The following is a 22998-nucleotide window of genomic DNA, read 5'->3' as shown; positions in this document are numbered from 1 at the left end:
ATGATTTTCTTCATCACTTTCTTAATTCTAGAGATCAACAAAACAACAAATCAAACCCAGATTTGTAGCATTTACTGATTTCTGGAATGTTCTGGGATGTTCTGGGTCCATTTTGAAATGGCCAAAGGTTTGCTAATCTAGCACTGACCATGGATCAGTGTGATTTTGAACATAAGGCTCTCCCTATAACGCATTTATTCCCCTACAAACCCACACTCCTCAAAATGGAGGGGTATGTTGATCTATACTGACAGATTGGTAGGATAATGAAGAATCAATCTTTGTTCTTAGCTCCAGTAAGCTGAATGTCACTGTGGCAGCCATAAAAATGATATAAAATAAGGGGTCCCTATTGTCATGGAAGGCAGGTAGGTGACTCAGTGGATAGAGCACTGGGCTTGGAGTCAGGAAGGGCTGAGTTCTAATTTGGCCTCAGACACTTACTAGCTGTGTGACCCTGGGCAAATGATTTAGCCTCTGTTTGCAAATCACTTTAGTATCTTCGCCAAGAAAACTCCATACTCCATACTGTGGACAGTATGGTCCACAGGGTCATGAAGAGTCCAACATGACCGAAAGACTGAACAACTGTCACAGGACTCTTCAGCGTGAAAAAAGAAGGAGGAAGGGAATCTAGTCATTTGTTACTGGGTGTGGGAATATCTGTTTCCATGGGTGAGTAAGTTACATGCATGCCTGACTGGGGTAGGAGTGTTGAACATTTAGGGACTAGAAAACTGGCACCTTTGAGGAAAGAACTAGAAAAAAGGGCAGGAAGTACAGGTCAGCAGATTTGAGCTCAGTGTGAGGATAGAATCAAGTAACAATTAGAGTGGTCTTGAAATAGAAGAGGCTCTATATGAGGTAGGGAGTAAATTTCCCATTACTAGAGGTGTTCAAGTAAATGCTGAATGACCACTTGTTTGGAAGGCTGTAGGGGGTGGGATCCATGCATCAGAAGTGGTGTTGGACTAGATCATTTCTAACATGCCTTTCCACCTGGGTCTAATGCGTTTGCCCGTCTGTGATTTTATAAATGAGAATTTTAGTCAGTGGTGTCGTCTCAGATTTATTTCTTTTTTTTTGTTGTTGTTTGTTTGTTTTTGTTTTTTTGCGGGGCAATGGGGGTTAAGTGACTTGCCCAGGGTCACACAGCTAGTAAGTGTCAAGTGTCCGAGGCCGGATTTGAACTCAGGTACTCCTGAATCCAGGGCCGGTGCTTTATCCACTGTGCTATCTAGCCGCCCCCTCAGATTTATTTCTAATGCCCTTATGCTATCAGATTCATCTTAGATTTCATAGGAGCTGAGCTACTGACACAGTTTCATTTGTGAGGATGGTAGGCATCTCTGTAAAGCCCCAAGTTTAGTCTGAGATCCGGTTGCATTAGTCTTAACACCGAGCATTAGATCAAATTAAATTTCAAATCCAATATAGTACTAAAATTCCTTGAACAAACCACAGGTTAATGCTGTGGGCTGGATTCCTCATTCTATTTAACTCCTTGGGTAGATCCCCAAGGAGTCAAAAAGGATGAGCATTTGGTCCTCGATGATCAATTAGGAGAGAGCAAATGAGGAACAGGGAGTGCTTAACGGCTAATGCTAGGCTCATTAGAAACAGATAGGTAATTTCATGGGATTAATTACACCTGAGGGTTCTGGGGACATCTGCTCCTGGGGTTTAAATCAGCACCTGAGGCTTCTGGTGAAAATTGGTTCTTACAGCCCCTCAGTTGCTGACATTGGGGTTTCTTGGATAGCTTGCTTAATTGCAGGGATTTGGGCTTTCCAAACAGCCACACTTGGCCATGCTCTTGAAATTGAGAAAAGAGTGGTTGGTCAGTAGCTGATGACAGTAACATTGGAACAACCAATGGTCATGTTGTTTTCATTGTATAGTCTCAGTAAGATGTGATATTCCCCCTACAAGAAACAAAAAAAACAAAATATTAACTAATGTCCCTTGGCATAATCATAATTGAGGTGCAAAGAGTCATAAGGAAAATGCTTTATTAGAAGAATGATGTGAATGTCTCAGTAATGCCACCTCACTGCTGACCTTTGAAGAACATTGATGCCTCAGAGTGTGGACGCCTGCCTCCCTTCTGCCCTTGGAGCTAGTGTTTAATCCATATGAGAAAGATCCCAGCTGATGAGTATCTCATCTCCCAGCTGTCTTATTGTTCAAGTATTGAACAGCTATAGTTTCAGGTGAGGTTTTTATGATTTTAACAAAGCCAACATAAAAGGGGGTGTGTTCATTATGAGCAAATGCTCACCTTAAACTTTCCCAGCTTCTTTGTTTAATTAAAAAAAAAAATCCTACTTTCTTTAGTAGACAGCCCAGGGCAAGCTCTATAGGAGGGACTCACAAAAGGCTCACTAATGGGAAACATATTTCATTTCTTTGTGGTGAAGCCATTAGGTAGGGATATTGTCATTTGAGGCAAGAACCACAAATAAATCACACCTTAGATCAATGGAAGGAAACTCACCCTCCTGTTGAGAAGGTGCAACACCACCCTGTGGTGGGAGAATAGAGACTGAGGGACACCTATACTAGGCCATTGCTGTGAGATATAGTTGAGGGAATGAATGGAGACTAGGGAAGGAGTGGGGAATATATGAATTAGAGTGTGTCCTGTTTGTTTCTTAGTTTTAATTCTTTTTGTTTGTTTGTTTTTTTAGTGAGGCAATTGGGGTTAAGTGACTTGCCCACGGTCACTCAACTAGTAACTGTTAAGTGTCTGAGGCCAGATTTGAACTCAGGTCCTCCTGAATCCAGGGCTGGTGCTCTATCCACTGCGCCACCTAGCTGCCCCCTAATTTTAATTCTTACTAACTGGGTATTGAGCTTTGCTGTTTCAATTTGGCTTACAGATGATACATCCTATCAGCCCCTCTAAATTTGGCAAATATAGCACTCTGGGGCACAGTCTGTGTCACTCCACCATGGTGTAAATAAGAAATGTTGAAATAATTGAAGGATGGGACATGATGTTTGTAGTTTAGAAGGAGTATATGCTTCAGTTTAGGAAAAGTCTACTGGATCCATGCTGGGAGGCTATGGTTTCTTTCTTCCTTTGGGATTATCTTGGAGAGAAGCTCTGCTTTCTTGATTCTATAATGCCTTTGCCACCAGGGTAGTGAGAATGGAAGCGGGAACAGTTAACCTACATTCTGCTGAGCAGAGCTGGGCCAGTGGTCTTGGGCTTCTATCTGATAGCCTGGGATCTTATCTGCATTTCTGGTAATAGGGGAAAATTTAGGGATTCCTCTTCACTTTTGTGGTTAAAGGAGCTTTATAGACATCAATTCTCCAGGTCTTATTTTTACCACATTCTTGAACTTAATCTTAGTAAATAAATATCATTTCAAGTGTGTCTTTATTGATTAAAGGATGGTATAATGATCTGCCTGTATAGGTGTTGGGTTAGACTTTAAATTTTATTAATTTTCTGTTTTGAGGAATTACATACACATATGTGTGTATGTATGTATATACAAACATATACATTCATATATACATATACATCACACACACACACACATATATATGTATATGAAAAATAGCTCTCTGCCTCTCAGTTTTTTCATTAGGGGAAACTAGCAAAGGTATTGTTAAAGTAGAAATAAAAGCCATTATTGCAGAAAACACTGTATAGCAGATGGTAGTAGTCAGTGGTGTCTTCTCAGAAAAGGAAAAACATTCCATTAATAAAACAAAAACAAAAGTAGAAAACTCCCCTGTGATCAGGGGAAGTTTTCTATAGGTTTATATATTCCTAGGGGGTGAAGAGACTGTTTTCCTTGCTCATAGCTCTATAGGATTAGATTGAAAGACAAAGAGAAGGAAAATCTGAAGAAGAGACCTAGAAGGGGAGAAATCAGAAATTGCTGTCCAAGAAACAAAATAAAAGCCAAGAGCCCTCAATGATATGATTCTCTATGGAAAAAGAATTCATAGATGGAAAATGAAAAGGAACTATATAAAAGAAAGATCTGAAACTGAATGAAGGATGGGAGTTGTTTTTTTTTTTAAATAAGAAGGGATGTTTCCCTGGAGTTAGGTACAACTTTGTGAGGGATGAAGGGGTGAAGTGAATTTTGTTATTCTTTTTGTTGTTTGTTTGTTTTAGGTAACTATGTGCAGACTTATGTTTTGTTTTCTGTTCCTCTAAGGAGTACTTGCACCCAACCCATAGTTTTTCCACGTGGACAAATCTTATCCACTTCCTGATGCATTTATCCAACAGACTAGAGGTCTTTCTCTGGTCCTTCTGATATTTTGTGTGCACCAGTGAAGCTCTAGGTTTGCTTCTCTCATTCTCTGCTCTCATTTTAAGTCGAGCCCAATCCAGCCCAGCTCAGTCCAGACCAGCCTATATCGTCATATAGGTCCCAAATGATGTCTTTTATGCCATATCTCACATACAAGTTATCATTAGGAATGGGCCAGTTATACTCACCAGTCTTTTTGTTGCCCTCTGGGCCACTAGTGATTTTTAATCTTTTGAGATTTTGATGTTCCTAACCATATAATATGTTTGGTCATGGTGATGCATAAAATAGATAAAAATACAAAATGGTACCTAGTCCTTTTCTAAAGAGCTTTAAAATGTGGTGCTTAGAGTCAGGATGACCTGACCTGAGTTCAAATCCAACCTCAAATACTTTCTAGCTGTGTGATCTTGGGCAAATCACCTAACTGCTATCTTGCCTCAGTTTCCTCAACTATAAAATGGGGTTAAACCCAAGGTTGTTGTGAGTATCAAATGAAATGATATTTGTAAATGCTTAGCATAATGCCTGGAATATAATAAGTGCTTAATAAATGGTTTGGGGCAGATTGGTGGTACAATGGATAAAGTACCAGACCTGACTATAGTCAGGAACACTCATCTTCTTGAGTTCAAATCCAGCCTCAGACACCTACTAGCTGTGTGATTCTGGGCAAGTCCCTTAACCCTATTTGCCTCAGTTTCCTCTTCTGCAAAATAAACTGGAGAAGGAAATGGAAAACCACTCTAGTATCTTTGCCAGGAAATCCCCAAACGGGGTCATGAAGAGTTGGATAGAACTCAGCAACAAGAACAACAACAAAAACAACAACAACAATGAAATAAATGGTTATTCTTTCCCCCTCTTCCTCAGCCCCTTCCAGCTTGGTAAAATTCTCCAAAACTAGGGCTTCATTGGCAAAGCCCTCAAGAATCCCAATTCATCTCCATCTCACAAAGAGGCATCAGGGAAGAACTTCTATGGAAGAAGGGAATGCAGGCAAGATAGAAAGATATAAAGTATTGAACAGCATTGGAAGATGTATATGAAGGCAGAGCTGACTTAAGGTAGGTATTTGTGTGCTTGGGAGAACTCTAAGGTCCTAGGAAATAACTTGCCTTGCCAATTGGAAACTGAGGGTTATTGATGTCTCCAGCATAGTAGATCTTTTCTGAAAAACAGATAAAAGACAGAGAGGCATTATTCAATATAATGAAAGAAAAATAGGCCATTTGAATCTCTTATAGTCACACTGTGCAATTTTTCTGTATTAGAATAGTAGTAATAATACATATGAGGTCAAATATGAGAGCTGAGCAGGGCCAGGATATGAGTGTGGTAGTGATCTGTGTTTGTTCCTACCTCTTTCCTGTATCACATGGAGCCAAGGGCCAGAGACTGAATTGCTTTGGCTTGAGGAGTGGTATTGTGTGTGTATGTGTAGTGGTGGGGTGGACTGGACTGGAGCTACTGAAGCTTCTTTAGCCTGGTAGGGGTTACATAAGAATAGGGATGTCTGGTCTTAGTCAAGCAGGTCAGTAAATGCAAACTAATGGTTTTTCGATCCTTTTCAAGAGGTCCAATAATCCAAGACCTTGTGTGTAGTTGGCATCCAATATACAGTATTTTCATGTTCCAAAAGTCTTAGTAAGGTTTTAAGCCTTAATAACCTCAGAAGTATATAGTTATCTCTTCCACATCACAACTTTCCCCATCATGGTTTTGATATATCGCAGGTCAGCATAAGAAATTAAATGAGAATTTTGGGGGAATTTTTTGGAAGCTGAAGATGAAACATGAAGGCCAGCAGATGACATGAAACAAGCTTAGAAACTCAGAAATGCAGTATTGTCATAAAAAAGACATTCTGTTAGACTCTGGCATCATACAAGAAAAGGTTAAATCCTTATATGATTTCCTAAGAGAAAATGAAGGTGAAGGGTCAGCTCCTACAGATTTTACCTGGATTTTCCAGATTGCAGGTGGCACCGTGCCCCTAATCCCTGTGATGTGGGAAGGATAAGTGTAAATGCTATAAACTTATCATATATATGTATATATAATTATCATTTGAAAATTTATTTAAAATTTTAATAATAATTTAGTTTATGAATTTTTGATAATAAATGTTTTTCAGGTATAACTATTTCTGGATGACACTCTCTCAAACTAATGAATTAGTAGAGGACTTCCTCTTTTTTGCCTCTCTCAGTACCCTCAGATTTTTTTTTTACCCATGTGACTTTTTTTTTACCCATTTGACTTTTTTTTTTGAGGTCATGGCAAAATTGTTCTGTATGTATCCAAAGAGGAGGCAGAAGGGAAGGGGAGGGAATAAGCATTCTTTAAAACATAATGCCTGAGGGGCAGCTAGATGGCACAGTGGTTAAAGCACCGGCCCTGAATTCAGGAGTACCTGAGTTCAAATCCGGCCTCAGACACTTGACACTTACTAGCTGTGTGACCCTGGGCAAGTCACTTAACCCCCATTGCCTGCAAAAACAAAAAAACAAAACAAAAAACAAACAAACAAAAAAACAAACAACAACAACAAAAAAAACATAATGCCTGGGCAGCTAGGTGGTGCAGTGGATAAAGCACCAGCCCTGGATTCAGGAGGACCTGAGTTCAAAGCTGGCTTCAAAAAATTATATATATATATATATATATATATATATATATATATATATATATATATATATATATATATATATATATATATATAGCCTACTATGTGCCAGGCATTGTGCTAAGCATTCTTTACAAATATTATCATATTTGATCAAAACCTCCTTCTTTGGATGCTCTTAAGTGTAGAATTACAAATGCAGAGATACTTTCAGTGACTGAATGGCAGCTGATGAAAGTTTTTACAAAGTTCAAAAATTGACTAGAGCCAAGATTTACTGTATAAGATGGTAGTTACATTGAATTTTGATAAGAAATAAATATAAGTAATTAAGCTTTCAATTTTGGAGGATGAGTTTGTTTCTGAAGTAATTCAAACTTAAAATTGCATTTGGGCACCTTGTGTATCTATTGATTAATTAGATCTGATGGAATATAAGTTTTTTGGAGGAAGTTGCCTTTGTATTCCCAGCACCTTGTATATACAGTGTCCCAACTGTATAGTGATTGGGACATGGTAGGAACTTAATAAATATTTATTGATTGATTGGATTTGGGCTGCTGAAGTACCTTTCAGTTTCAGGAATCAGCAGGGATAGCTTTTTCCCCACTTCTTTTAAAATGGCATTTTATTTTTTTCCTAATTACCTATAAAGACAATTTGTATACATTCATTTAAAAAATTTTTACTTCCAAATTTTCTCCCTCCCTTCCTCCCTTATTTCCACCATTCCTAAGATAATAAGCAATCTGATATATGTACAATCATGTAAAATATATTTCCAATCTTAGTCATGTTGTGAAGGAAAAAAGAGGTCAAAAGAAAAACTCACACAGACACACACACAAAAAGTGAAAATAGTATGCTTTTATCTGAATTCTGACTCCATCAGTTCTTTCTTTGGATGTGGAGAGCATTTTCCATTATGGGTCTTTTGGAACTGTCTTAGATCATTGTATTGCTGAGAAGATCTAAGTCATTCATAGTTGATCATCATACAATGTTTCTGATACTGTATACAGTGTTATCCTGGTTCTGCTTATTTCACTTTGCATTGGTTCATGTAAATCTTTCCAAGTTTTTTTTTAATCTGCCTGCTCATCATTTTTATAGTTTACAAGTATTCCATTACATTCATATAGCACAACTTGTTCAGCCATTCTCCAGTTGATGGGCATACCCTCAATTTCCAATTCTTTGCCACCACAAAAAGAGCTGCTATAAATATTTTTGTACATACAGGTCCTTTTCTCTTTTTTATGATATCTTTGGGATACAGACCTAGGAGTGTGGTATTGCTGGATCAAAGGGATGCAGTTTGATTGCTCCTTGGGCATAGTTCCAAATTATTCTCTTTCTGGTTGGATCAGTTCACAACTCTACCAACAGTACATTAGTGTCTCGATTTCCCCACATCCTTTCCAATCTTTATCATTTCCCTTTTCTGTCACATTAGCCAAAGGGATAACTTCTTGAGCAGATGACTGACAACATGCTATGGTTTCAAGGGCACACTTTCCCTACTGCCTTGCTGATGATTGAAATCCCCAGTCCATTCTTTTGTTGTAATAGGACTCTGTCTTTGGTTAAAGGTCATCAGGGCAAGCCTTACTTCAAGGTACACTTCTGTGTGAAAGGTCATCTGATCCTTTCCTTAAGTTAGATTTTGATAGGAGGAAAGGGGGAAAGAGTAGGAAGGCTCTGGGCTCCTTGTGAAGAAGGATGTTTGCAGGGGGAAAATGTATCACAGAATGTGAGACTTTGTAATTATTTTAGAGATTATTCAATCCAATTCCCCAGTTTTATAAATGAGGAAACAGAGGTTTAGGGAGGTGACATGATTTGCCAAAGTCATTTGGCAGGTCAGGGATGGAACCAGAAACAGAACTCAATGCTCTTGATTTCAAGATCAGCATCTTTTCTACTTCATGTGATACCTTCAGGCAACAAAGGGAGCCTGAGTTGCTAAATACTAGATTGACTTCCTTCACAGTTTGGTCTAAGGCTGACCCTATGCTGAAGAACATCTATTGCTAGAGTTCTTGTGCCTTCTAATGTAGGCATAGCCAAAAGATAAGAGAAACTGAGGAACCGTGAACCTAGGAGCCCCTGACAGTTTGTGGGCAGGGCAGCCTCTAAATCAAGGCTGCCTGGTTGTGGTTTAGTACTTAGAATTAAGCAGGGAGCCATTTGGAAATTTTAACTTTTGAGTCAGAGTGAGGTTCCTGACAAAGATGATGTCCTTTCTGTTCAGGAAGTAAATGTAAACCAGGAGGCACTAGTTAGCTGAAACATCTCTATATTCTAAAAAAGCTTGGCACTTAGGGAGAGGAATGTGTTTCTAGAAAGGAAATGCCCATTCTAGTCAATGTTTAGAAAGACAGACAGGACTTACCCCATCCCCCTCTTTACTGGAAGAAAAGCCACTATTTTTGCTCCCACTTGTCTGATGACTGGGTATGTGTGGTTTCTAGTGGCTTTTCTAAAAAAAAGATCTGTACCCAACAGAGCATTAAGTTAAATGAGTGAAAGTAGGGACCCCTCTTCCTCTCATGAGCAAAAGGAACTGCCTTACCAGAGAACACTACATTTTTGTCTTTGTATCCACAGCACCTAGCATTGTAGGTGTTTAATAAATGTTTATTAATTGATTGATTGTTATACTAAGCAACCTCTCTATTGAGGACTGGGATCATTTCATATATAAACTTTGTACCTATCTCCTTCAGAGACCTATTGTTTTGTAAACAGCAAGCACTTAATAAATGTGCTTTAAAAAAACAACACCTTGGGGCACATAGAAAGTCAGTAACTCCTACTTTACATAAGAGAAAGAGGCCTATTGGGTGATTGAGTGGTTGCTCAATGCAAACAGACCCTAATCATCACAAAATGGGGATTTTGGTTGCTACTTTCTTTTCCTCATGAAGCATCTAAGAACTTTCCCCTTAAATGGGTCATCTCTGCCAAGGGAGCAAGGATAATGTGTATGGCATGAGCAGCTGCTGAGAAGTTACTGTGGTCACTATGTCTTATTGTCCTGTGGTATGAGTATTTCCCTTTCTCATGGCTTTTCTGTCTCACCTTGCCCTGTAGAGGACACATAAAAACCCTGGGGAGGCCTAATTTAGAAAAATGCTATTTTATTGCATTTTATTCATTCATTCATGTCATGGGGTGCAGAGCACCCCAGAAGTTCTCTGGGACACATTAAGGAAACTTCTCCTTGAGAAACTAAACCAGAGAACAGATAACGCCTAGAGAGATAAGTGGAACCAAATGGGACTGAGCTAGCTTTGGATTCCCACCCTTCATTCTGGTCTCCCTTACTCTGGGGAGATAAATTTGGTTGTGGCTGCGGCCTTTGTGTCCTGAAGAGGGATCCATAGCCACCCCTCACCCAATTCCTCTAGTCACTACCAGTGGGGGATGGTCCTCCACTCTTCACCCAATTTCCCCAGCTAACACCAGTGGGGGATGGTCCTCCCTCACTAAAGGAACTTTCCACAGTCAAATGGTGACCCCTCCCCCCATCAGTCTTCTATAAAAGTACCTGTTGGGGGCAGCTAGGTGGCGCAGTGGATAAAGCACCAACCCTGGATTCAGGAGTACCTGAGTTCAAATCCGGCCTCAGACACTTGACACTTACTAGCTGTGTGACCCTGGGTAAGTCACTTAACCCCCATTGCCCCACAGAAAAAACAAACAAAAAAACAAAAAACAAACAAAAAAGTACCTGCCATTCTCCTGTTTGAGGAGATTGGTACCTCTGAGCCACATGCTTTGTGCCTATCTCCCCATGAGAAGTCCAAGGATTTCTTTCATGGTTTCCCTCCCCCCACCCTTCCCTTCCATTGGCCCTAAATAAACTACCACCTTATTCTAACTACTTTTGTGTGCAAGAGGGTGTAATTCTTTAAAGAGGAATTCCTAAGAACCCCAACCCCTAACCTAACCCGTACCCTATTTCCCCCCATTACATTTAGTAAATACTTATTAAGAATCTACTATGTACAAGCCATCATGGGGAAAGCAATGGAATATAAACACATAGATCTGCCCTCAGTGATCTATATAGAGAAAGTATTATACGTGTAAAACATATTTAATTTTAGATACCAATATGAGACAATAAGATTAGTTCCATATGAGTAGAGAGACAGTATGGTACTGTGGCCAGAGTGCTAGATTCAAGATCAAAGGACCTGGAGGAGTATCAGGCTCCCCTGTTCTGTGTGCCTTTGGGCAAGTCACTTAACCTTTCTGGAGCTCCATCCCTCATTTATGAAATGAGAGGGTTAGATGATATAAAACTTTACCATCCATTCTTACCCTCTATCTGTGATCCGATGTTCCTAGGGTAGACAATAATGTTTTGGCTTCAGAAGAGGAATAGTGAGTGATAGAGATTTACAAGGCCTCACAGAAGGGGTGGGATTTGAGTGGCCCCTTGATACTGGATGGAAGACCTAATTATTTCTCATTCACTTCCCACAGTGTTTGATTTGCACCTGGGATGTAGGTTCCTCCCCAGGTCTGACAAATCCCTCTAAGATAAACATGAGCCTGGCAAAGCCACTGTAGGCATCCCCACATGTCAAGCCCTTGAGAGCTGGGTGTGGGAGTCAGGGGGAGGTGCAGAGAGAAAATTGTACTCCATGTTCTGTGTGCTTTTAGACCAGCTCTGCAATCTGTCTATGCTTTCATTTTCTGCTCTCCAAGATGGAGATTTCTTATCTCCTCTGAGTGTTGTGGAGAGAAACTCAGCTAACCTAAAGCCACAGCCATTTGGTTGATACAGAGTCCTGATCACTGATTCAAACTTTTTTTTCGTGTGCGTGGGGTCTCCCGTGGGCTACCATTCTGGTGCCATGTGTGGCATTTATTGCTTGCTCACTCCCAGTTCGGCAGGATCCAGTTCTGAGGAACTTCACCCTGACAACTAACATATCTACTAACTATCCTTTGATATTTGCTTAGAGCCCCCACATCAGCTAGTTTGTGCTCCTTACTATTAACACGTTCTTAACTGAGGTGAGAGATTTTCATTAAGTAGGTCTCTGGCAGTTTCTCATTTTAAATCGAGCTTTTTTGGGGGAGCTTGAGAATTGCTACAAGTAACTCATGAAACTTCCTCACCTCCTTCCTGCTCCCCTTCCTCCCCCATGAAGCAACACCTAAAATTAACTTTTCACTCCTTTCCTTCTCAGATCTCCTCTCATGGCGAGATTCTTTTAATTAACATTCTCACACTACTATAAAAAGACCCCCTAGTACATCTGTACCTACTTCTTCCTTTCCTTCATTGGAAACCTTTATTAATTTTTAATTGGGTATGGTGTTTTGTACTCTAGTCATAGAAGCATAAATACATTTCTTGGGGTCCGGTTCTTTTCTTGGAGAATTCACTGGGGGGGGGGGCATACTCTCATCTTAAAGGGAAATCACTGAATTAGGAGTTCCTAAAAGCTTTTCATTTCAGAGCAACATGATTACATTAGGGGATATTTTTAAAATCTCTTTGTACTGATTAATATTCTAGAGTAATTGACTCTGGGATATCCTCAGAAATTTTCCTTTTTTACAGGAAGAGTGTTAGTGATTTAGATCTGTGTTTTCCTATGTTGGAAACTCTCTCCCTGATTCAAATAAGTACCTGCTCTGCAACTTAATAGTCTTAGATTGTAAACTCCTTGAGGGCAAGGACTGTCTTTTGCTTCTTTTTGTATCCCCAGTGTTTAACACAGTGCCTGACACACATTATTAGATGCTTAATAAGTGTTTATTGATTAATTGATTAGGAATTGTCTGGAAACAATGAGAGGTTAAGTGATTTGACTAAGATGGCAAGGCCTGGGGAAGAGACCTAGCCACTTACCTATCCTCTGTAGGCTCTATGTCTGGTGTACCCTGAGGGGTCACCTTCTCCCCTCTCCTCTCCAGAAAAGACTCTGCCAGTTACCTCCTAGCTTCCTTCAGCCTTGTCCTGGGCCTTTCCCAGTGTCACTTCCCTAGTCTGTGACTTCCTGGATCTTCCTCTATCTACCCCAAGAAAAGACCCCTTCCACATACACCTCCTGACAGGCAATACAATGGCCCTCCTGACAGAGCTCCCCCCCCCCCCCCGCCCCCAGTTCCCGTCTCCAATGAAACAGGCCTCCTTAGGACTCACAGGATGCAGCATTACCCACCACCTTCCATGAATTGGAACCTCAAAGGAGGACCTCCAGTAAATCTCTATCCAGTGCTGATAATCTTCCTGGACTCACTCCTCAATGCTTAATGTACCACTTTACACTCTTCCCCCTCCCAGTGATTCCAAACCCCTGGCTGCTGATGTAGAAATACCAAATGGCTGATCCCTTACTCATAACCCCGCCCCCCCCTTCCCCCACCTCACCAGTGATGTCATTCTAGATCTTCTTGTACTTTTCCCTGTGCTTTCTCCTCCATAATTAACAAATTTTCCTTTCATCTTACATTTCTCTATTTCTTTCTCCATCCATCCTATGGTTCTCATTATGATCTGACTCCCTCCTTATAAGATGATTATTATCGCTAATTATTGATTTGCTAAGCAATTTACAAATATTGTCTCATTATCTGGTTACATTTTCTCTCATCCCTTGCCTTCCCTCCCCAACTCCACTCAACCCCATTGGTTGTGGTGGGGAAGTTGGAATTGCTCCCTAGTGATATTTCTGCAACCATCACTCAGTAGCATCTTTCTTTTTTTTGTGTGTGAGGCAATTGGGGTTAAGTGACTTGCCCAGGGTCACACAGCTAATAAGTGTTAAGTGTCTGAGGCTGAATTTGAACTCAGGTCCTCCTGAATCCAGGACCAGTGCTCTATCCACTGTGCCACCTAGCTGCCCCCTAGCATCTCCTCGTTTGAAGTTTGTTCTATCAAAATTTATTACCGTCTAGATTCCGGTGGTGGTGATCTATCCATTCAGTACATTCTCCTTCCTTCTTCAAAGGGTTTAGTGCCTAGCTCACACACAGTCTTTCCTTACTAATTTATGCCTTCCTAATAGGGCACTTCAACTTATATGTGGATGCTCCCTCAAATACCCTAATTTCCCATCTCTTCAATCGACTTCATTTTCAGGAATCCATGTCATCCACACACAAAGATGATCATAACCTTCCTCTTGTCATTACCCACAAATTTCCCACTTCCATGTTCACAAACTCCAAAATTCATCTATCAGATCATTTTTTTTATCCTTCCATCTTTCCCTACACCTTTTAACTGCCTAACTCGATTCTTCAACTTCACCTTGACTTTTTTTTTTCGTGAGGCAATTGGGGTTAAGTGACTTGCCCAGGGTCACACAGCTAGTGTTAAGTGTCTGAGGCCGGATTTGAACTCAGGTACTCCTGACTCCAAGGCCAGTGCTCTATCCACTGTGCCATCTAGCTACCCCTTCACCTTGACTTTTATTACCTTCACCACTCAGTTCTTTCCCAGGCCATTGGTCCTGCACTCTCCTCTGTCCTCTATTTCAACACCTTGGTCAACCAATTCAATTTAATACCATCCTCCATTCTTGAGTACTTTGCCCCCCTTTCTATTGTCAATAGCAGTTTGCCAACCCTAAACCCAGGTTACTCTTACTTTCTACATCCTCCACTCCTGCTCTGTTGAATGGAGGTAGAGGAAATGAGAAAACTGAGTCTACTGGATTCAATATAAATTTAGGTTATCTAAGCTCAGCTTGGCCTTTCCAGTAGCAAGGTAATCCTTCTATGTTTACCTAATCAATTTGCTAACCCACTTTTAGTGGGAAGCTGTTTCAAACCTCTTCCCCATTCAAGCTTCCCATGGTATACCCATTCCCCCTCTCTCAGTTGAGGACTTCGCCTAAGACATTCTTCACTCCCCTTTATGTATTGTCTTCCCTCGTTAGAATGTAAGCTCTCGGGGCGGCTAGGTGGCGCAGTGAATAGAGCACCGGCCCTGGAGTCAGGAGTACCTGAGTTCAAATCCGGCCTCAGACACTTAACACTTACTAGCTGTGTGACCCTGGGCAAGTCACTTAACCCCAATTGCCTTACCAAAAAAAAAAAAAAAAGAATGTAAGCTCTTGGAGGGCAGGAACCACCTTGTTTTACTTGTTTTTGTATTCCCAGTGCTTACTTAGCACAGTACCTGACATATAATGAGCACTTAATAAAAACTGTTTCTCTCTCTTCCTGACTTTGAACTCACCTCTCTCTCTATTACATTGTAGCTGCTTCTCAAGTCACACAAGCATTCTTCATATTTATATTTATATATTGGACCCTTCCACTTTTAAATGGTATAATGTATTTAAATAGATTCTATTTATATATACTATATTTAAGAATATTTAATATGTAACATGTTTAAATGTAATCTATTTAAATAGTATCATCTTTTTAAAACTGGAAGGGACCTCAGAAATCATCTGTCCAATCCCTTGATTTTATGGATCAGAAAACTGAGGTTCAGAGGGATAGAGCCATTTGCTTATGGTCCCATAGTTCTTTTTTTTTTTTTTTTTTTGGCGGGGCAATGAGGGTTAAGTGACTCGCCCAGGGTCACACAGTTAGTAAGTGTCAAGTATCTGAGGCGGGATTTGAACTCAGGTCCTCCTGAATCCAGGGCCAGTGCTTTATCCACTGTGCCACCTAGCTGCCCCTCCTATAGTTCTTAAATGTCAGAATCTGGACTAGAACCAGGTGTTATGACTGACTCCGAGTTCAGGGATCTTTCCTCAGTTTAACAACTTTCTTTATTTTCTCCAGCTCTTGTCATGTTTCTTTTAAGATACACGAACCAGGGCTGCACATAGTTTTCTGGGTACAAATGTACCCTGGTTTTGTGTATGATAGGGTGATGTCTTATAGTTTGTTTATAAAACCTTTCCTTAGATGCTCAGCAGTCTGTTGGCTCTTCTTGCCGCAGAAGGTCACTGGAGTGTTGTCTTCTGGAAAGAGTTAGTTTATATTGACTACAAGATCTATTTCTTGGATCATGACTACTATCTCAGAGTCTTTAATCTTATTAGGATCCTTTGGTTTATTTCTCCCTTAATGTATTACTTTACTTTCCCACTGAACTCTATAGGCCATTTTCCCCACCCCCTTATGCAGATATTTAAGCTCTTCCTCATCACCCTTTTGGCTTGATATTTTACTACCTAGGGGCAGTCAAACAGACCTGGAGGTTTCACTGTTCACTCTTTCAGATTGTTTATAAATTTATTAGATAAACCCGACATCAGGACTAATGCCTGGGCGATCATACTGTTTACTTTTCTCCATCCATTGATGTGCCCATTTATTTATAGTCTGTTTGAACTAAGCTAGTTCCCGATCTATGAGAAAACAATTCCTCCCCAGAGAGTTGTGCCTATAGTTAGTGCACTGGAAAGAATATTGGATTTGAAGTTGGAGGATGTGTTCAGATACCAGCTCAGCCATTTACTACTTCTGTCACTTAATCTCTTTTGACCTCAGTTTTTTTTGTTTTTGTTTTTGTTTTTTCTAATCTGAAAAATGAAATGATTGGAATCAATGACTTCTAAGATAGGATATCGTGTGAGGCACCAGTTTCTGTGAATCCTAATGTCCCTATTTCTACTTTGTCCATTGAGTCTGGTTCTAAAATGTACACAATGGCATTGACCCTGTTAAATATACTCTCTCCCCTTAGTAGGTGATCATCTTTTCTTTTTCTTTCTCTCTCTCTCTCTCTCTCTCTCTCTCTCTCTCTCTCTCTCTCTCTCTCTCTCTCTCTCTCTTTCTTTCTGGTGGTCATCTTTAATGTGAGGGTCTTGGTGGAAAATAAAAGCATTGATTGACATATAATCAGCTTTAAATACCAGTATATGGTAGTAGTCCACTTACATAGCACCCATGACACATTATAGAATGTATCATATCGGAGGATTTCCCAGGGATTTGACTCCTTTGACATTCCAGTTTAAAATAGTGAAGTTTATGGTATTTGAGTTTTCATGATGTGATATGAAACTTTTAACCATTTGTATTTGACTGATGTGTTTAGAAGACCAGGCAAAGAATGGTCCTTTTCTACTTAGGGATAACAGGTAAAGAATGGTCCTTTTCTACATAGGGGTTTGGGGAGAAAATCTTTTCTATTAAGATGTAATGCCCACTGGAAGGGAAGAATCTTTGTGTAATCTGGGCAAGAGACATCCTTGGGTTTAGTACAATTCCTCTGACACTCTTATTCATTTAGATTTTCAGTCCCTACAGGGGAGATCCAATGGAAAGTATTATAATGGGAGACAGGAGAACTGAATTTGAGTCCTGGATCTATCACTCATTAGTTCTGGTGACTTTAGAAGGCTATGGTTTGGGCAAAGAGCACTAGACTAGGAGTTGAGAGGCTGTACTTTAATTATTCTTGCATCAGAATCATTTTGCTTTTGAGGGAAAAGCTTCCCCTCAAGAGACTAGCCATTCTTCTACTCTACTCCAGGCCCACCATATTTTCTTGGTTCCAAACAATTTCAGGGAAGGTGCAAGAGATTTCTGCTACCACAATAATTACATCACTGTCATCTCTGGTTCTGGGTGAATTTTGAAGTAGTTCCTAAGCTATGTACACTCAGGACACTGAAAGTTATATGACAGAGAATAAAACATGAAGGAACCAAAGGGGCAGAAGTCCTAGGAAATGGAACCCGTCGTCTGGGCACTTGAATCTTTGCCTCTATAAGAAATGATAACAAGGCCCTCTCTCTCCTGAAGGAAGGCCAAGAATAATATTCTTTGTCAGCCATTAGAAAAGGCGTGGTTGAGGCCCAGATCCTTCTCCCACCAGCCTAAGAAATAAAATATCATGACCTTCTAAAGCTGCCAAGGCTTTAGTACTGCCCGAGGGACCTTGTTAATATAGGCTTATATTTCTAAGATGGATCACCCCAGGAGCTTGGAGTTCATTTTTGAGAAATCCCTAATCAGCTTTATTTACCAGGTTGCGTGTAGGAGTGTAAACTTCATAGGCGTAAGCTGGCAAGTAATGGAAGCAGCACAGCTGTGATAAAAATTATAAGGGAGAACCATTCTGTAATGATATTTTTTTTCTTCCTTAGAATGTTTCCCATGGTTACAAAGTCATGTCATGAATGATTATGGTGGTATGGCATGGCATGTACCCATGCCAGTCAGTCAGTCAATAAGCAGTCATTAAGTGCTTCCTATCTTACAGGTACTGTGATAACCGCCGGGATATAACAAAAGGCAAAACAGACAAACAAACAGAAAACAGCCCTTGCCCTGTAGGAGTTTCTATTGCATGGGGAAGGTGATAGGTAAATACCTAGGTTCTTACAGTTAGGTGATTCAGTGGATAAAGCCTTGGGTCTGGAGTTAGGAAGACCTGAGTTCAAATGCAGACTCAGACACTTAATGGTTTTGTGACTTGCCAAATTACTTAACCTCTGTCTGCCTTAGTTTCTTCAACTGTAAAATGGGGATAATAATAGCATCTATTCCCTGCCCCCCCTTCTCCGCATCATGGTTGTGAAGGCCAAGTGAGATAATATTTGTAAAACACTTAGCGCAATGTGTGGCACTTAATACTACATAAATACTTATTCCTCTACCCATCCTGTACAAGACGTATACAGAACAGATGAAGGTAATTTGATAGGAAGGCATTAGTATATGGGAAGACTAGGAAACGCCTCCTTCAGAAGGGAGAATTTGAACTGAGTCTTGAAGGAGGTCAGGGAAGCCAAGAGGTAAAAGTGAGTGAATGGAGTATTTCAGACATAGGAAACATCCAGGACACAGGGATGGAGATTGGCAAGAGAGTGAGATGTTCAAGGAGCTCTAAGTAAGCCAACTATAGGCTGGCTTGGAGGGGAGAAAGGTGTAAAAAGATTGGAAAAGTAGGATTAGGTTAGGAAGGGCTCCAAATGCCAAACAGAGGATTTTATATTAGATCTTAGAAGTAAAAAGGAACTACTGGCATTTACTGTGCATGTGTGTAGGGGGATGGTCAGATCTACTTTTTGGGAAAATTACTTTGGTAGTTGAGGGGAGGGATGGATTGAAGGAGGAAGAGACCTGAGGCAGGGAGAATAGTTCGAAGGCTATTGGAGTCATCTAGGAGAGAGGTAATGAGGACCTGCCCCCAAAGTTGTGGTTGTATAACTGGAGAGAAGGGTTGTGTATGAGAAATGTTGTGAGAATAGAAAGAAATAACAACATTTGGCAATGAATTTGATATATGGAAAGAACATCAGTGAGGAGTCAAAGAGGACACTAAAGTTTTGAGCCTGGGTGATTGGAAGTATGGTGATGCCTTTGACAGTGATGGGGAATTCTGGAAGAGGGAATAAGCCATAAGAAATAGGAAGATTAAAACAAAACAAAGCAAAACAAACAAACAAACAAAAGAAATAGGAAGATCAAAGATGGAGCAGGACCACTGCTCAGGGTGGATGGACAATAAAAACCAATGGTGGAGAGAAGGTTGAGATACTCATCTCTTACTATATTTTTTGTCTCTTTGTTTTGCCATTGAGAATAGTCTTTGCATCGGAAAGCACAGAACAAAAATAGATAATAAGCAGGGGGTTAGTACGACCTGACTGCTCTTTATGTGGTCAACTTATCTAGCTCAAGAGAACTAATATTCTAAGGTACCAAGAGAGCCACCTGATAGGACTATTTAGTTACCTTCAATGATCTCTGAAAAACTGTGGAGAATGAGAGAAATGCCATTTGACTGAAGAAGAACAAATTTCCTGATTTTTAAAAAAGGCAAATACTATGGATTCTATAACTCTAGGTCGGTGAGCTTGATGACAAAATTACAGATAATCTCATTAAAGATATGGCTAGTAAATTTCCAGAAAGAAAGTCATAAAGTCAGAATAGGTCATGACAGACTAACTTTAATTTTTAAAATAGGATTATCAAATTGATGGGTCATAGAAATGTTATCATGTAGTTTGCCTAGATTTTAGCAAAACGTTGATAAAGTATTCTATTCTAGTCTTCTGGAGAAGATAGGGAAATTCGGATTACAAAACAGTCCAATTAGCTGGATTCAGAACTGGTAGAATGGGTAGATTCTCAAGGAGAAGCCATTAATGGTTCAATGTCAAACTCAATTCGAAGGAGGTCTCTAGGGGGTGTATCTCAGGGATTTGCCCTGGACCCATGCTTTTTTAAAAAAAAATCTTTATCAATGAAAGACCAGAACTTTCGGTTAAATCTAAAAGGATGAAAGTTAGTAGGATAAAAAAACCTCCCAAAATCTAGAGGTATTAATGGAATATAAGCCCAATGAGAAACAACATTGTGTTATTGTAGCCAAAAAGAGCTAATGCAATCTTAGGCTACATTAAGAGAAGGAAAAACTTCCAGAAATAGGGAGGGGGTCACCCTGTTGTTTACCCTGTTGTAATTCTGGGTACCACAATTTAGGATGGATGGTGTCTGAAGGAGGGGAACTAGAATGGTGAAGGACTTCAGGTTCATGGCTGAAGGAAGGAGCAGTTGAAGTCACTTGGGAAGTTTAATAGCTGGCATTTGTGTAGCAATGTAAGGTTTGTAAAGTGCTGTACCTATGTCGGTTGAGTAAACCTGTGAGACAGGTGTTATTATTATTTTCATTTTACTGATGAGGAAACTGAGGCTGAGTGGTTAAATCATTCAGTCAGTAAGCATTTATTAAGCACCTGTTACCATATATTAGGTGCTGTGCTAAGCACTGGGGTTGCAAAATGAGGCAAAAGACAATCTAGTGCGGGAAGGCACTAGAATCAAGAGGAGTTCTGAAAGACTTCCTGTAGAAGATGAGATTTTTATCTGGGTTTCCAACGAGAGAAAGCACTTCAGGGATGAGGGGAAGCTAGAGAAAATTCCCAGAGCCAAAGAGATCAAGTATCTTGTTTATGGAACAGAAAGGAGCCAGTGTACAGATAGGAGGCTGTTACCAGACTGTTTCTGATGATATATTGAAGATGATCAGCAGAAGGAAGGTAGAGCTCTGTCCCATATCCTGGAGAAGTTTTAACTTTTGAAAAGATGTGTTTGTTCCCTGTCCTCATGGAGTTTAAAGTCTCATAGGAGGGTATGACATATATAGATACCCATAATAAACAACAGTACATGGTAAGTGCTTTAGAGACATGTAAAATGAAGTGCTATGTGAGACCTGAGTGGGAATAGAAAAAGCTTCTTGACATTTAATTTGGGCTTTATAGTTTGGTTAAGAATTCAATGAAGCAGCACACCCTAGTGAATAAGGAGCTAACTGGCCTTGGATTAAGAAGAATCTGTTTATGTTCTGCCTTTGACACATACTGACTGTGTGACCCTAGGCAAGTCACTTAACATTTCAGAGGGCCAGACAACTGTTTAAGACCATAAGATGAAGATAAGAAACCAATCTTCATTGGTCAAAAGTGTAATAATAATTAACAACAATAATAAACTATAATAACTCAATAGATGAAGATAGGAAAGAATATTTCAATCCCCCACCCTTAACATCGTACTGGCCACATAATAAGTGCTTAATACACTTTTTGAATTGAATTAAATTAAATCCCATCAACTGACCAATCTATTTTTCCATTTCCCTAGTTCAACTGGTTGGTAAACTCATTGGGTTTGTGTGTGATTTTACGAAAACCAAGGCTGTGTTATCAGGTTAAGTCTTGGGTAATGGTCAATGTAATGGAGTGCCTGGTATAGGTTGGGAAACCAGAACCAATTGAGCTAAAGTGAGGAATTGAAAAGGAACTTTAGGATCAAGCCAAGAAGATGCTTCAGGATCCAGGAAGTTGAAAAATTAGTGGTGATTAAATATGGAGGAGAAGGTCAAAGCCAGGACAGTACCAGTGGCATTGGGTTAAGTTACAAAGAGAGATATAACTGATGCTTGATATAAAGATAACACAGTAGAGAGAAGGCTTCCCTCACTGAAGATCTTTAAGTGAAGGCCAAATGATCATCCTGACATTGTGTTGCCTCTGGACTTTTGATGACTGGAGGAGAGAGTGAGGCTGACAACTTTACTAGCTCTGCCTCAGTTAAATACAATTCATACACCTCTTTAAGAATAAAGGCCACTGGGGGCAGCTAGGTGGCACAGTGGTAAAGCACCGGCCCTGGACTCAGGAGGACCTGAGTTCAAATCCAGCCTCAGACACTTGACACTTACTAGCTGTGAGACCCTGGGCAAGTCACTTAACCCCCATTGCCCCACAAAAAAAAAAAAAAAAGAATAAAGGCCACCACCACCACCAGATGACCATTTCTTGGATGTGTTGTAGAGTAAGTGGTATCTGACTCAAATAGAAGGGATCCCTGTAGACCACCTATTGATTTAGAAAACCTCAAATTAACATTATGTATTGTATTTTTATCTTGTAAACATTTCCCAATTACATTTTAATTTGGTTAGGGCCTTAGGCACGAGTTTGATAACTCTGGCCTAGACAATCAACAAAACAATAAAACAAGCTATGATTTGTTGTGTTTGCCAAATTCTCAAGTATAAATGCTCACACTGAAAATTTTACATTTGTCTTTCCCGATCTAGTTAGAGCTGGCCCCAGCACATCCCTGGATCAACTTGTCCAGCAGAGATGCTGCACCCTGTTAAGATAACAGTGATTGAGCAACTTGTCTGATCCAATCTGGAAGCCTCTGAACCTAGTGAGTACCTAGCCCAATCGCTGAGCAATCTGCTTAGCTCAGCCCAGTAGCAGATCAACCCCTTTAGCTAAAATGCTGCGCCTATGAAGAACAAGGCCAGCTGAGCCACTTGTTTGTTTAGCAGAGAGACTGTGTCCTGTGAGGATGCAGTTTATCATATGAACAGAACCATTCATTCATCATGGACACTGATGCTCTGCCTCTCAGTGAACCTCTGGAAGACAGTCTGGATAAAAAAACAATGGTCGGGGGCAGCTAGGTGGCACAGTAGATAGAGCACCAGTCCTGGAGTCAGGAGGACCTGAGTTCAAATCTGGCCTCTGACACTTGACACTTACTAGCTATGTGACCCTGGGCAAGTCGCTTAACTCCAATTGCCTCACTGAAAACAAACAAACAAACAAA

At 40.2% G+C, this 22998-nt stretch overlaps 1 protein-coding gene across 1 annotated transcript in view; it reads right to left on the bottom strand.

Moving 5' to 3' along the window:
- Positions 1-1841: 1841 nt before the first annotated feature.
- Positions 1842-22998, bottom strand: part of LY86 (lymphocyte antigen 86) — a 132640-nt gene continuing 111483 nt past the window's right edge. Inside the window, exons 4-5 of the mRNA XM_044003963.1 lie at positions 5402-5454; positions 1842-1925 (exon numbers count right to left, since the gene is read on the bottom strand). Coding sequence (XP_043859898.1) covers positions 1842-1925; positions 5402-5454 — 137 coding nt within the window. The remainder of the gene's footprint in view (positions 1926-5401; positions 5455-22998) is intronic.

This window comes from Dromiciops gliroides, chromosome 1, assembly GCF_019393635.1.
Source record: "Dromiciops gliroides isolate mDroGli1 chromosome 1, mDroGli1.pri, whole genome shotgun sequence".
NCBI lineage: Eukaryota > Metazoa > Chordata > Mammalia > Microbiotheria > Microbiotheriidae > Dromiciops > Dromiciops gliroides.
This window is presented reverse-complemented; position numbering and strand designations above follow the sequence as displayed.